Source organism: Arachis ipaensis, chromosome B09, assembly GCF_000816755.2.
Source record: "Arachis ipaensis cultivar K30076 chromosome B09, Araip1.1, whole genome shotgun sequence".
In the NCBI taxonomy this organism is placed as follows: domain Eukaryota; kingdom Viridiplantae; phylum Streptophyta; class Magnoliopsida; order Fabales; family Fabaceae; genus Arachis; species Arachis ipaensis.
In genome coordinates, this window is record NC_029793.2 from 6,436,781 (window position 1) to 6,453,951 (window position 17,171).

Here is a 17,171-nt window from a genome sequence, read left to right on the forward strand (position 1 = left end):
AGTGTAACATAGAACCAAGAATAACAGTAAAACCTAGAACAAGTAGAACATCATAAACTGTAAAATGAGACGTAGAGCAAGAAGAACAGTAAAACGTAAAACAACGTAGAAGAACAGTAAAACCTAGTTCTTCAATTTCGAAATGTGGAAAATATACAGGAATGGTAATGTAACGTACCTTGAGTATGATAGCTTTGTTTTCTCTGGAGATTCTTGATCGAGAGTTCTATGTTGTGTTGATGGAATTTTCGAATATTAGCGACGAGTTGTATATTTTCAGTATCGAATGATGCTCGAAAATGGAACGTTTGCTTTTTCTCTGAATGGCTTTGAGAAGTGGAAGAAGTGGAAGAGTCTGCCATTAAGGGGGCGGTTTACGCGAAGCGTAACCGTTTGAGTGGAGCGCGTGAATGTTACGCCCCATTCAATGCTCTTCTCTGCGCGTGTGGATTGTTTGTGGGCTGGGGCTTGGATAACTTGTAAGGCCTTTTTGCTTGTATGTGTAGCAGGCCCGTTTGGGAAACAGACTATGTAGAAGCCTTTTTTTGATAAACCAAAAGATATTTGGTAATGATATTTTAAAATAAGATTTAGCAAAGCATATAGAGGAGGTTATGAATTGGAATTAGAGAGTATCTATTGTTTTAATTTAGGTAAATACGAATAGTATTGTAAATTGTATAGCTAAAATAGTTGCTTTTGGTGCGGACATTTATTCAACTTGGATTCAACCGTGAACTGAACTCAACATCAAATAGACTTAGATATGAACCTAGCCAATTAATTTGGCTTTGTCTCTTTTTTTTTTTCTTCTTTTTTTTGTTTAGTCACAAAAAAAATATTATTACACCTTTCATAAAAGGAATTTGTTTAAAATTATTTAATATCGAAAAAAATTCTATTTTCTTTTTAAAAAAATAATTTCTATTTCAAACTCAATTCTATAATTTGGAAGGACTATAATATATTAATAGAATAAATTTAATTTTTTAGTTTAAAATAACTTTTATGTGAATTAAATTTTTATTTTTATAATTTTATCTTCGATAAAATTATTTTATTAATTATAAATAAGAATATTTTGGACATTTAATATATTAAGGGTTTGTTTGGGTGAGTTTTAAAAAAAAATTTTTTTTCAAGTTATCTTTTTTTAAAAGATTTTATGAAAAGATATAAGTAATTTTATGTTTGAGTATCTCATGTAAAAAGATCTTTTTATCTATCAATTGTGTTTAGGTATAACAATATAAAAACACTTTTTTGCTTATTTATTACATGAAAAAAAATTTTAAAAAGAAAAATTTTAAAAAAGATGTAAATTACAGCTTCTCAAAAAAATATATTTTAATTTTTCTAGTACTTTGACTTTTACTACTAAAAATTTGTCAAACATGTTAAAACATAAAAAAAAAAAATCTTTTTCTATTAAATTTTTTTTTATCAAAATAATGATACTCAAACAAACACTAAATATATGAAAAATGTAAAAATTAATTTAAAAACAAGATTTTTTTAATTTGATTTATAAATAAAATAAAAATTAAATTTTTTAAAAGAATTTAACTAATTTACTTGGAGTTGTTTTAAAATAAGAAAGAATTCAACCCATTTTTCTCTCTTTTGGCCCGTGTAAAGTGAAAGCGTAAAATTAGGAGTGTCAAAAATCTCCAGGAAGTGGGGATCCCCGCAAGGCTTGCTCCGAATGGGGTTTCAATGGTGGAAAATTTTTTCGTGGGAATGGGATGAGGAGCGAAATTCTCTCAAGACAAGCGCGGGGATCCGAGCGGGGATCCCCGTCCCATCCCCAATAATTCTCCGAATTTTTTATCTTACTTAATTATCCTTACTTTATTTCTAATATAGGGATTCTTTTAATAATTTTACTCATTGAAAAAACCTAATGCTATTGTTCAAGATTTTATTTTATGGACTATAATTTGCTATGTTATATTTCTGGACTTATAATCTTGGATAAGATATATTTGTGTGTTTGAAATAATATTTTATACTTTGTTTTTTTATTTTTTTGATATTTTTATTATAATTTTCATATGAATGTTAAATATAAGGAGATGGAAAATGGCCAATAAGTAATAGCTCAAATGGCATAGTCTCCCCATACTCAATTAAGAGGTTGCGGGTTCGAGTCTCATATCTTTGGTAAAAAAAAAAAAGAAGATGAAAAATGGGACTCCGTAAAGAATGCTGAAAACACAAAAAATGAGATGGAAACAATTATTCTCCCATAACAGAAAATGGAACAGAAATGAAAATTAATTCTAGGAGCGAAAACGAAAAACCGAAATCTAATCCAAAACTTCCAATTCTTCTAGCTCATTTATTTCACATCATCTTTACAAAAAGGAACCATGTTTCTACACTCTTCAAATTACCCCAAACACATTCTATTGGAGAAGTTAAGTTTATTTTTTCACCTCCTCTTTTTTTTTCTGTTATTGAAAAATTGAAATTTATTTTTTAGTGATAAAAAGGATAAAGTCTGACGCTTTTTATTTTTTATATTGAGCTGACAATAGTATTTATTTGGTGGATGGATTGTTAGGTGTTAAGTGACTTCGTGTAATTTGAAATACAAAAATCGAAAGATTTGGAGAGTTTGATTTCTGAAAATTATATAAATAGGACTATTTGATTTTCAAAGTACAAACGAAGATAAAAAAAATACTAATATCAATATATATATATATATGTTCCAGGGCTTACCTAGAACCGGACGGTGGTTGGACTTGTTTGTGAGGCCCAAGCACAGGAGGAGTGTGGTTTCCGACTTGGTTTACATCTGGGAACTGCCTCCGAGTTGTGTGTTCCAAGAGATGGGGGGTGGTACCTGCAAAGATACTCTGATGCCTAAGTCAGCATGGGGTTAAGCAGGTTTAGAATGTATTGGAACTTAGAAATACCTGAGGAGTGTCAGGGTATTTATAGTGGTGATCCAATAACCACTATTGGAGTAGTGCTACCTTTTTAGGTGGATAACCATCCCTTTATCTAGGGATTGTTGGGATATGGCTTCTAGAAGTGGGTTGAGAGATTTTAGGGGCAGTTACTTATTTGAATAAGTGTTATCTGTCAGCTATCTCTTGAGCCCGACTTCTTTGGAAAGAAGTCTGTGTTGAGTCCGACCTCTTCTAAAGAGGTCGGTGAATAACGAAGGCCAATCTTTGGATTGGGTCTTTTGGTGTATTTGGACCTGGGCCTTAGTGTTGGGCCAGTGTATGAACAGTGCCCCTACTCGAGTTCAATCTCTTTTTCTTAAGAGTTGGATTCGAGTATTTGAACTTGGGCTTGTAGGCTCTGTATGATTGGTTTTAGCACATCTTGCTTAACCAAAGAATATTTCTTGTCCTAGTTTCATACAACTCGTTCAATTCGAGTTGTTTTGAGAATACATGACTTGTTTTAATACAAATCACCTTTCTGAAACTTATTCTGATTTCTTACGACTTGTTTTGATACAAATCGTTTATTTCAAAACTCGTAATTATTTTTTAGTATAACCTCATCTAGCTCGTTCGATGCGAGTAGTTTCAAGGTCTTACGATTTGTTTTATTTCAAATCGTTTAATTAAAACGTGGCTATTTCTTGATCTAATTTCATACAACTCATTTAAATTCGAGCTGTTTGCTTAGGACTTCACAACTTGTTTCAAGTACAAATTATTTATTTTGAGTCCTTTTAAAGTACCAGATCATCTTTATAACCATCGGACTTTGTTGCTTTATCCATTATGCCCCTGCTCGAGGTCGAGCTTTATGAAGTCGGACTCGAGCAATCAAGCAGAAAGGATTTTTGAATGAAGCCTTTTTTTGTTGAACTCATTCATTCTGAGTTTATAGATGACTTGTTTTTTATACAAGTCACTTTTTTGAAGCACAACTCGTTATATATCAAGTTGTTTTGTGCAATTTGTTTTAATACAAATTGCTTAGATCATATGGTTATTTTTTACTCGATTTTGTTCAACTCATGGGCTTGAGTTATTTTAAATCATCAAGCCGTATTATAACCATTGGACACCAATTTGTACCTCGTCGCTTTATCCGAGCGACCATTGAAAATGTCAGCTCGTGATTTTTGCGCTTTATCGAGCATAAATTAGCGCCTTAGGTGAATGGATTATATGCTTATTCCCTCCCCTTTCTAGTTTTTATAAGGTTGTCATCCTTGTGTATGATGCAACTTGTTTTATCCAAGTTGTTTTGGAGGATAGTTTTTACGTTTCAATTTTGTTCAAAAACGTTTACAATTCTTCCTTTTTAACTCGTTTCTATACGAGTCATTTTGTTGAAGTGATTCATTTTGATACAAATCACTTTTTAATGCTTTGCTTTAATGATTTGTTTTGATACAAATCATTTTTAAAGCTTTGCTTTTAGATAGACACGACTTGTGCTTGACACAATTTCGTTGAAAATATGGTTGACTGGCATAACTCGGTTAATCCGAGTTATCCTTATGTTGTTGTGAATACTAGAACGAGTTTTCTTGGAACAACTTGTTTTTGTGAAATTGTTCCATTTTATACGACTAGGTCGTTTATTTTTAGAACTTGTAGAGATGAGATCGTGGGCTTGAGATTTTGTACGATCCATTTGTTATCTGTGTGGATCAAGTTGTTAGATCGTATTTATGCCTTGAGGGGCATATTTAGTTAAGTTACTTTTGCGACTTGTTCTAAACACAACTTTTTCAACTCGTTTGGTCCGAGCTGTTTTGAGGTGTTTTCTTTCCAATTCGTATATGTAACTTCTTTCCACCAATTGGTTCCTCGTCGCTTCATCCAGGCGATTTCTATATGATCGGCCCGTGATTTTCGCGGTTTATCGAGCTTCAATTGGTGTGTGTTAATTGTAGAAAATCAATTTTCATAAGAAATTGTATTATCTCCTTATGTTGGAGGTGTGTCGCGACCTGGGTAGTTTATCACCTTTGAGGTCGGACACTTTGTAGTAGCCCTTTTCTAAGATCTCAGTAATCTTGTAGGGTCCTATCCTTTTTGTTGTCAGCTTTCCTTCGCCCGAACTCAGTAGCCTGATATTTTTTCTTATCAAGATGAGGTATTTTGCGGCGAATCTCGTAGTCATCCTTTGTCTCAAGAGCTCTTTCCTTATTCGAGTTTGCTCTCGAATTTCCGGAAGGGAGTCAAGCTTTTCTTTTTGAACTTGAATGTTATCCACTTCATTGTAGAATTTCTCTAAACCTCTTTTCTTATCTGAGTTTGCTCTCAGAATTCTGGAAGGAGGTCGAGTTCTTTCTTCGTGCTCTGATATCACTGTAGAATGTTGTCTTTGATTTTTAATAATTTTGGACTTAGCTTTCATGATAAACCAGTGCCCCTACTCGAGGTCGAGCTTCATAAAGTCAGACTCGAGTATTCAGTCATGCCATTCTTGAATCTTACTATTTGTTGCTATGTGACTTTTACAAGTTATTTTGGACTCTCTTTTTGGGAGGTCGGATAACTTGTTTTATACTTGTTGTGTCAACTTAGTAAGGTCGGATACTTATCTCTTGGCTTGAGGAGGCATTCTTATAAATCGCCATCCTTTCTCAATTTGTTTTAAACAAATTGTTGTGAGGTCGGGTTTACATCCTCTTCGTGTTGATGTTTGATTATGATCATGTTGTCCTTAAGTTATTTGTGCAATTCGTTTTAGGTTTGCCCCTTGCCAGCTTGATTTAGTACAAGTGGCTTAATGAGGTCGGACCACGATTTGCATTTATAACTTCTTACACCACTTTGGATCTCGTCACTTCAAGTCAGGAAAAGTGTGCATTAGGGAGTAAGGTGCGCTTTTCTAGCTGTAGTATCCCTTTTGTTGTAGACATGGCACAATCTAGGTAGATTGTTTTCGAGTAAGTCGAGTATGTTGTAGTAGTTCTTTTTCAAGTCTTAAGTGACTTTGTTGGATCTTTTCATTTTGGTGTTGGCTTTTTTTCGTCCGATTTTGGTCCGATGTCATTTTGGAAGACGAGGTTGTCAGTTGAGAAATTTCTCCGTATGACCTTCTCATGGCCATTTATGCTTGGGATCTGGTTCTCGAAGTTGTACCTCAAGAAAGAAGTCGAACTTTTCTTTATAAGCTCTAAGCCTGTCTGACCTTGTTGTAAAGTCTGACCTTTAAAAGAGGTCGGACTTTTCTTTGTGAGCTCTAAAAGAGGTCGGATTTTCCTTTATAAATTCAGAGATTTTGACCTCATTGTAGTCTGACCTCTAAAGGAGGTCGGATTTTCTTCGTAAGCTCTTAAAGGAAGTCGGATTTTTATTTGTAGACTTGAATCCCCAGAAGAGGTTAGATTTTTTTCATAAGCTTGGATCCTTAGAAGAGGTCGGATTTTTCTTTTTAAGCTTGGAAAGAGGTCGGACTTTCTTTCTAAGCTTGGAGTTTTTTGACCTCATTGTAGACTCTGATTTTTAAAAGAAGTCGGAATTTCTTTCTGGTAATCTTCGAGATTTTCGACTTCATTGTAGAGTTGATCATGAAAGAGGTCGAATTTTTTCACAAACTCCAAAAAGAGGTTGGGTTTTTCCCTTGTCGGCTCTGAAGAGGTCGGATTCTTCTGAGCAAATGAGGTTTTAGACCTCATTTGTAGAGTCTAACCTTTAAAGAGGTCGGACTTTTACTTCATGAGCTCTCTAAAAGAGGTCGGATTTTCTTTGTGAGCTCCAAACTTATCCGACATTGTTGTAAAGTCTGACCTTTAAAAGAGGTCGGACTTTTCTTCATGAGCTCTCTAAAAGAGGTCGGATTTTCTTTTTGAGCTCCCGGCTCATCCGACCTTGTTGTAAAGTCTGACCTTTAAAAGAGGTCGGACTTTTCTTCATGAGCTCTCTAAAAGAGGTCAGATTTTCTTTGTGAGCTCCCAGCTCATCCGACCTTTGAAGAAAAGTCTGACCATCATCCCCTCCAATGAAGACTGGGACTTTGTCACCCTGACTTTCTTTTTTCTTTGGATCGGATTCCAGTTTTCTTCCTGGAAGACATCCATCTTTATTGGTGTGCAAACAACATCAAATTCTACCACAGGAATATTTCTTTCCATATTCATTGGCAGTGATGTAATTTGTGAGCAACCAACGAAAGATGTACCATGAGAATTTTTTGTGTTTTTTGTGTTATTCACTGCTCTGTTGTAATTGACATGTGAATCCACTGAAGAAAAAACTGGATTCATCACTTCGTTGTCGGATTGGGTTGCATTCAGATTGGCTGATGCTGTGTATTTGGAACATGCAACTGCTCCATTCCATGAGTGGGTATCATAGATTTTTTCGAGATTGTAAGTTGGCACAGATGTCATTGTCCATCCTATTTCACGAAGAGGTTGGGATTAGTCACGTTCCCTTTTCCTCTTTTTTTTTTCACGTAACTTCTTTTGCCAATTGAATTTTCTGAATTGAAAATTCTTTTATTCAATTGGCTTTCGAGTTCATTTTTTTTTCACGTAACTTCTTTTGCCAATTGAATTTTCTGAATTGAAAATTCTTTTATTCAATTGGCTTTCGAGTTCGTCTTTTTTTTTTTCACGTAACTTCTTTTGCCAATTGAATTTTCTGAATTGAAAATTCTTTTATTCAATTGGCTTTCGAGTTCGTCTTTTTTTTTCACGTAACTTCTTTTGCCAATTGAATTTTCTGAATTGAAAATTCTTTTATTCAATTGGCTTTTGAGTTCGTCTTGGTTTGCTTTCTACAATGGCCTTGGGAAGGTGCTTTCTTCTCTTTTGTTTAATCCAATTTAACTGTAGAAGTAGAATCATCATCCCTATTTGATAACCTCTGCCCATTGGGAGAAGTTTTTACGGAATTTTTGGTATCCATAGAAACTGTATTCCAGTTTCTTTTTAACATGCTTGCATCTTATTCATGTCGAGTGGTTGTCTGACTATGTTGTTGATCATCCGCCATTATCAAGAGTTGAGCTCCAGGTCCCCGGCAACGGCGCCAATGTTCCAGGGCTTACCTAGAACCGGACGGTGGTTGGGCTTGTTTGTGAGGCCCAAGCGCAGGAGGAGTGTGGTCTCCAACTTGGTTTACATCTGGGAGCTGCCTCCGAGTTGTGTGTTCCAAGAGATGGGGGGTGGTACCTGCAAAGACACTCCGATGCCTAGGTCAGCATGGGGTTAAGCAGGTTTAGAATGTATTGGAACTTAGAGATACCTGAGGAGTGTCAGGGTATTTATAGTGGTGATCCAATAACCACCATTGGAGTAGTGCCACCTTTTTAGGTGGATAACCGTCCCTTTATCTAAGAATTGTTGGGATATGGCTTCTAGAAGTGGGTTGAGAGATTCATATTAGTTTTTTATTTTTTGGTTATTATTTCATTATTATTAATTTGTTATCATTTATGTTATTATTATTTGTTTTTTTTATCATAGTACTTTATTTTTATTTAGTGTGTTATTATATTCACTGTTATTATTTACATTATATTTGGTTTCATTAACGTTATACATTATAAAATTTGATATAATTTATAATTTATATAGTATGGCGCCAAAACTAAATTCAAGAAGTTCTAATCAAATGAATATTGAAAACGAAGATGCAACAAATAAAAGAGAAGTAGAAATTATAAAAATAAAATGAGATAATTGAAATACTGAACTATTTTTGATTATCTGTGCAAAAGAGATACGAGATGGTAATAGGCCTAATAAACATGTCAATAAAATTGGATGGAAAAATCTATAAAAAAAAATTTAGAGAGAGAATAAGACTCTCGATATGTGTATAAACAATTAAAAAATAGATGAGATGCTCTTAAATCTTATTTTTTTTGGGTCATGATGAAAATTTGATTAATATTTTATGAATTTTACTATGAAAAATCTCATCACTGTAGTTAGTTGAAAAGTCATTCATAGTCATAGATCTCTCGCTTCCAAGATGAATCATTTTGATAATAAAAATGTAATTAATACGTGCGTTTTTTTGTTTGCTTTCTTTCTTCGCAATTTACGAATGGCAATGTATCCGTCTATGATATTATACTTCCTATTAGTACTGAAGCTGGGAAAAAATGGACCAAATATCTGGTTTGACAGAAGCTATACTTCATGACATTCTCGCAAGACTTTCGGATAGAGATTCTGCCAGCACTAGTGTTTTATCAAAGGCTTGGAGAGAAACATGGTCTACGTTTCCGATATTGTCTATTTGCAGCGATCAACCTTTTAGGAGTCAAGATGTAACGCTAAACAATTATATCAAACTAGACAAAGTTATTGACTATGTTGGGAGAAGAGGAGTGTTAGGAGCTAGCAATTTTTATGATTTGTAGCCATTAAGTAGCCATCAATGATATTTTTAATGGTGTGAGATTTCATCCAATGGTGTGGAATTATTCATTTTTCTTTAGCTGGTTATATGCTTGTCAGAATTTAATAAAGTTGCTGACTCCTAGACTTTTCCATGGGAGAAAAGCGCTCCGTGACCTAGGCATAGCAATCAAAGAATTCAAGCTTATCATGGACTATGTAGACCATAAGTATATGGCCCACCGTGTTGATCTATGGATGAAGATGGCTATTGAAAGTGGTGGCGAAGTATTACATTTACAGCTTGGCCTCCCTGGTGGCTTTGTATTGGGAGACAGTGTGGACAGGTTTTATGAGCTTCCACTCAGTATCATTGAATCCAAATCACTTACTAAGTTGGTGTTGATGGGACGAATCAGATTTGAGCAAGCATTCCTCACCCATTCCATCAAGCTTTACTCATTGAGAATAATAACTCTATATAGACTACTTTTTGCACATGAAGGGATTATAGATCATCTCATTTTTCATTGTCCTCTAATTGAAGATTTAACCGTGATTGATTGTGCTGTATATAACCCTCTAACTTGAGAAATTCCTCCGGTGTTTGAGTTCAGTTCTGTGGAATCACTATTCTTGCATGGTTTACATAAGCTCAAGAAAGTTAATGTTAAAGGAATGCAGGAAGTATATATTGATGCTCCAAATCTTGAGAGCTTAGATTATTGTATTCATCCATATGCATCTTTCAAGCTGAATTTAGATAATTGCACAAATTTGAGATGGTTGCGCTTATGGAATTTGAAGAGCATTGATATTGGAGACAAATGGTTTCTTGAACTATTTTCTAAGCTTCCTTTCCTTGAGAGTTTGAAACTAGGCAATTGCTATATGTCTGAGAGGATTAATATTTCGAGTGCTCAACTCAAGGTCTTGAAGTTATCACACTGCTCTAACTTGCAGGAGCTTAACATTGATGCTCGAAATTTATTATCATTTGCCTATGAGGGAAACCACCCACCTGGTCTATCTTTTCAGAAAAGTTCTAATCAATTGGAAGTCAATAGTTTTAGCATTGTGGATTTTCCGAACCTTTGTAGCTTGAGGAAATTCGTCCAAAACATTAATCCCCAAAGGATTTTGGCATTAATCTCCCTCTTTATCTGTCGCTCACTTCTAGTAAGTATACACTTTCTACTACACTGGTTCATTCTGCTTGTAAATTTGCCTATTTTATTTATTTGTTTGTTTGTCTGAATTCTGTAGAGTAAACCAGAGCAGGGTGCATTCCAAGTTTCATCTATTTCTCCAACTATAAAACGCTTGGAAATACAGTTTTCTCCGAAAGATGAAGCTCTTTATTTCCCTTTTATGAATTACTTGCTTTCAAATTGCTGCCCGAACTTTATTTCAGTTAGTTTTTGCTCTCATGTTCATAGTAAAGCATTCATTGAGGTATGTCATTTTCCTCCAATAATTTTCTGAGTCTTGCATTTACAACAGTACTTCCATCCCAGTAGTGACTGCATTTGTGTTTATACTTTTTCATCAATATGTTCTTTCTAACTCCGTTTGTTATTTTGCAAAAAACAACAGTTTTTGTGTGAGATGCTGATGGGTAGCGAGGAAGAGTGCCACTGCAGTTCAAGTAATTCAAAATGTTGGTGGCATGCCTTGAAGAGTGTCAAGGTTCTTTTTACGTTCAAGATTGATGAGAACGCTGACTTTGATACCATGTTAGATGCATTGCCAACATGTTATGCTCATGAAAGAGTTGGTTTTATGTTAGAACTGTAATCTTTCTATTATCAACTGATATACATTACTTATTTGGTAAATTGAGTTTGAGATGTCATATTTGGTACTAACAATAATAGGAGTTATGATTTTGTTGTTTGGGGCCGCTAATATATTGCATAAGGGTTGTTCATATGATGGTGTCAAAATAATGGATTCTAGTAGTTTTATGTTTTGATTTGGGATCAAAATTCTCTAAAATGAGAAGATTAGTAAAATGATAAAATAATAAAGTGAGAAGTTAATTACTCTTAAATTAAAATAATGGATACACATTTTATGAAAGTTATGAAATCAATAATGACTAATTTTTTACTTTAGAAAATTCAAATTCTTTTATTAATATTCTATATTTGAGAATACTCTAAATTTCTATTTTTTTTCATCAGCAATGCAATGTTAGTATTTTTCACCCACATTTATAAGAGGTTACACATAAATACATAATTTATATTTATGTTTACTAAAATTTATACGCATGAAATAATACGGTTTGCACTTATATTTATTAAAATTTATACACATAAAATAATAAAATATATTTGTTAAAGATAATTTAATATTTGAGCTGACCAAATAATAATCAAAATCATTAAAAATTATTGGTCCCTAATATAAGTTGTTTATTTACCGAAAAAAAAAGAGACTTGATCGGAATTCACAATAGCTTCGCTTTTTAATAGTAGATTATAATTTATAACTACACTTTGTGATATTGTCTAGTTTCATGAAAGAAATGGTGTGAGATAGGTATAGATGTGTCATTGGAATTCTTGAAATTGTGTCCTGATGAAGAAATGTATAAGTTTATTCTTAATTTAAGACGCTTAGCTTTGTGTGATGTGTGTACATATAAGGGTAGAAATATACAATTTAGGGGTTTATCTTTTTTATGACACCAGCCAGTAAAATGCATCAAACTCACTTTTCTGGTGAACAATTTTCTTTAATATTGCAACTTGTGTGATTTTTTTGCAGCTGGGGATTCACATGGCCTCTCTGTAGTATATGTTGCTGATTTTCTACTTGATTTTAGGGATATACTTGTAACTGAGAAAATGGATCAAATCTCTGGTTTGCCCAAAATTATACTTCACGACATTCTCTAAGTATGTGTGGTCTAGAAAAGCTTAAAGGAGTTGATGTTGAAGGAATACAGGCGGTTTATATTGATGCTCCAAATCTTGAGAGCTTGTGTTATATTCCTAATAACAGAGATGTGCCTTACAAGCTGGATTTTGATAGTTGCAGAAATTTGAGGCTGTTGTACTCATGGTCTTGGAATAGTACTGTTATTTCAGACCAGTGGTTTCTTGAAATGTTTTCTAAATATCCTTTCCTTGAGACATTGAAATTTGAAAATTGTTCTATTTCTGAGAGTATTAATATTTCAAGTGCTCAACACTCATGAGGATGTTGACTTTAAAACCATGTTAGATGCATTGCCTGCTGCTGGAGAGAAAATCTTTGTTTCAGTTTAGAATTGTAATTTTGTTGTGATCAACTCAGACATGCGTTTTGGAATTGACATTGGACCTAAGCCAAGCTTGATTAAACACATGAAAAGTATCCTTAATTTGCTCGGAGAGCAATTAAAAATGGTGATTTTGTTTCATGCAATGCTTGATATTTTACTTTCATGGGTCATTTTCTTTCCTTCTCTTACTTGAACTGTATACTTTTGATGTAATGTAACTGTTGAAGTACTGAATTGGTTTAAAAGGTACAAAGTTTTCTTATCCTGATAGCAGTGAGAATTAATTGACAATGTTTGGTGTGTTCACTTTTACAGATGAGTTACCGGTTAGGTTAATATAACGTTATCACAAGTTAATAGATTTAACATAATTCATGTACCATTCAAAATTGCTCTCCGCATTTACCACTTGATCACTTTGAAAAGGTTTCATTGTTTCAATGTTAACAATTTATATTCTTTTTTTTTTATAAAAGGTTAACATTTACCAATTGATTATTGCCATTGGCGGCAAGAATTTTAATCTATACAAGCTACTAAACCCAAAATCACTATTGAAGTTGTCTTTAATCATATGAAGTCTCCATCAAAACTAACTCAACAGAGTAACTATTCTTTTAAGTTTTAATATCAAGACCCAAATCTTGAAATCCAAACATCTGTGATTGGCCAAACATGGATATGACTATGAGAGAGTGTAAGCAAAAAATCATCCCTTTTGAATCACCACCTCAGGTACCTAACTTATCTTATAGTTGATATGGACAACATTGAATAGAGGGAAGGAAACAAAGTCATATCTTCTGTCTCAGTCATCTTTGGTTGGCAACAAATGGAAATCCTAGTCAATGGCTTAAATGCCATTTGTCTTTGAAATATGGAAAATTTGAAATTCATATAAGCATGGTATCAATTTGACATTCATTGTTGGGGCGGGTAGATAAGTGAACCATTGACATTTAAATAGTGCTTTATGTTATCTCCACATATTTGGTTCCAAAATTACATCTTTATCTTTCGGTGTGGGGCCAATTTAAGACAATTTTGTCTGAGTATTGTACTTATACGACACTGTGATCATCAGAAATCAGAAGAGAAAATTAAAACTAGATTTTGGTAAATAAAGTAAAAACATTAAAATTAAAAATTAACCCATGTTAAAAAAATGTTATATCTTGCTAATTGAAGTAGAAATATAAAAAATCTTGAAAATTTTAGCCATAAAGACGCCTTTATTTATTTTCTTTTCATTATTTCAGTATCTATATTTATGTTCTGAAGCACTTGCTAAATTACACACTTACATAACTAAATATCATTCTTATTGGACGTTAACTAAATATCATACTTAAATGTCAATATACATACATCAATTATTAGTATTCGAAATGGATAAGTACAAATACTTAATGACAAAGAAAAAAAAAAGAGGTACCCACAGGTTAGTTTAACACCAAGCTACATGTTATATTTAAAATGAAATAAACCCCACACATGTGCCGAATTGTAAATGAAATGGTAACTTAATGGATATAGTGGTCCATAATAAAAAAGCACAGATCATGGAATGTGGACCATGAAGTGTCCACTTGAAAATTAAGCTGATCACACATCCATTAAATAACATACACACCTTGATCACATAACTTTCAATTCAACTTGGATTTGGTTATGGGAGCACATTATGATCTAGAATTTGGTGCATTCATTTGACTCGAGTGAATATTGGCAAAGCCATTGTGTAAATAAACAAATAAATTTAGGTTTTCCTAGAACACTTTTTATAGTATCTAATGAGAAAAATTATTATTAAAAAAGTAAAAAATTTAAGATTTCAATGGATTACCTTAATAAGACTTAATATGCACCTAAGGCTACATTAAAAAGAGAGATTGAGATAAAAGACTAACGCTGAATTAAATTTTTGTATTATGTTTAGTATAAAGTGTATATAACTGAATTATGTTTTAGTATTGTTCATACCCTGGCCCAACGAATAAGGCTCAGGATCCAAATAAAAAGGCCCAACCCAAAGGGTTGGCCTCACCTTTCACCAGATTAGCCGTTACGAAGTCGGAACTAGTCACGACTTGCTCTAAAAAAGTCGGGAACGAGGATTAACTGGCAGATAAGCACTCATTTGAATGAGTAACTGCCCCTAGAATCTCTCTAACCACTTCACGAGCCATATCTTAACTTCCCTAAGATAAAGGAACGGTTAACACCCTAGAAAAGTGGCACTACTCCAACGGTGGTTATTGGCTTACCACTATAAATACACTGACACCCCTCAGGTATCTCTAAGTCCCAATACTCTCTAGACCTGCTAACCCCTTTGCTGACTTAGGCATCGGAGTGTCTTTGCAAGTACCACTCCCCATTCACTCATACTCACAAGTCGGACGGAGGCCCCCAAGGCGCAGACCCTGACAAAGGCTTCCTCCCTCAGACGATTGGACCAACCAGCGCCATCCAGCCCATTAATCTCCGGTTACCTACCGTAACAAGTATCTTGCTTAATTTAAAATATTTTAGTATCCTGCACGAAAATAAAGAAGAGGAGAAAGAAAAGAGAAAAACACGGAAGTCACAACGACTAGCAACTCCGATGATGATGACAAAATGGTCCCAGCAACAACGATGAGGTCACTACTTGAGGAGAGTGAGTGTCCAGAGGAAGCACAAAGAAGAAAGTCCTAACTAATTTTCACCAAAAAAGTAGAGTTAGATTTGCAAGTTTTGATTGAGGGTATTTTAGGAAACAAATTTTAATAAAATTTTAGTTTTTGTCTTCAAAAATTTTAATCTCTTGAGTCTTTATTTTTTAGAAGTACTGAAGAGACTAAAATTAAAATTTTAGTTCCAATCTCAAAGAAACGAATATAATACTAAATTTTAGTCATTCTCTTTCAATATCTCAAAACAAACACTAATCTAATTGACGTGGAGTTATACTAAAGAATACATAAAATAAAAGAAACAACAGGCAAGGGGTATGTTTGAACTTTGAACATTGAAGTTTGAACCATGTGTGTTTGTTTTCAAGCTCCATTGATAAGGTACAAAACAAGACATAACATCAAAACAGGGTACTTTTGGATTTTTCCAAGATCTTCCCTCACATTCCCTCAAATATCTAAATAATGAACAATCACTTACTTGGATGCTTCAAAAGCTATGCCAAAAACACATACCAAATAATTAATTACATGAAATGACAAGCATTTGATCCAATAGCATTAACATCCCTCCAAAACTAAATACCCCGCTCAAAAGAAGAAGAAGAAGAAAAAATTAATTGCTTCTCTATACCGTTTTCTTTTCAGTTTCCACAATTCATAAATTTTAGCAACACAAATCACAACCATGCCAAAATGAAACAAAAGTTAAAAAGAAAAGCGAAAAAAAAAAAGGCCATTACCTAGAGGATGCTACTTTAGTAACCTCCTGAATTATGATCCTCCACAGCATGATGCCAACCAACCATAACCATAATCTTGACCAAAACCATATAATATAACCCTTTAAAAAAATAACCATAGTATCTGTATTAAAAATATATAACACTAATCAAACACAATCAAGAAACCCTGATTAAGCCATACAAGGCTCAAACTTTTTTTTAAATCTTCTTTCTCTCTTTCAATTCTGCTTCTACTGAAAGCTTGACCCAGGTGTGTATATTGCAAGATCAGACCAACCATGACCACCACCTCCACCATTATTCCAATAGCTTGAATCACCATTATTCTGAATATCCAAACCCGGGTTTCGACCTGAATCCGGATTCGCGACCAATCCAGAACCCACATTCCCAATCCCACCACCAAATTCACCAATTTTCAGCTCTGACCCATTTGAATTTATACCCTCTAAAATCCCCCCAAAAGGTCCATCTCTTCCCAATAGTGAACTAAAGCTACCACCAATGTTCAACACCCTCTGATCTTGACCAACCGGGTCGGTGCAAGTCCGGGTCGAATCAGACCCGGAACAAATAACGCTATTATTACTATGAGTAGTAATAGAATTGGCTTGTTGTGATGATGATGATGATGAAGGCCGTTTGATGGATGAATTTGAAGTGGAAGATGAAGATGAAGAAGAACGTTTGTGGGTCTTTCTGGTTCCACCACCAACGGGTATGTTCCTCAAGGCGCCACCTTTGGTCCAATACCTTCTGCAATTCTTGCAGTAATGGCGTGGCTGAGAGAGGTTGTAGTTGTTGTAGTAACAGAACTTGGTGTTTGTGGATTCACACCTTGGACACTTTAGTTGTTGTTCTTGTTCTGGGAAGTGTGGTTGTTTCAGCAAGGCTTGTTGGATTTGGAATACTGTTGTTGGATCTTGCATAATTAGGAATGTTCCAAAAAGTTGTATGTTTTTGTGATGATTTTGTTGGAAAATGAAATGGGGTTTTGGGATTGGATTGATTGAGCACAAAGTTGAAAACTTTGGAGGATGTTGAGGCCTTTTGGGAAGAGAAATATGAACTCAATCTATAATGCTTTAAAAGCACCACCCTTTTCTTTCTTTTGTGTTGAAAATGAAATTTGGTTTGGACTAATTTGGAAACAAAGTTGTAACCTTTTAAGGGAAATGAGAAAG

The 17,171-nt window shown here is 34.1% G+C and overlaps 1 protein-coding gene across 1 annotated transcript; it reads right to left on the bottom strand.

The window, feature by feature from the left end:
- On the bottom strand, positions 15,560-16,802 carry LOC107619380 (dof zinc finger protein DOF3.1; the record flags this gene model as incomplete). The annotated part of the gene is given in 2 exon segments (XM_021111251.1): positions 15,560-16,276; positions 16,307-16,802. Coding segments are annotated over 2 exon segments (555 nt in total), but the record flags the coding sequence as incomplete, so codon positions are not given.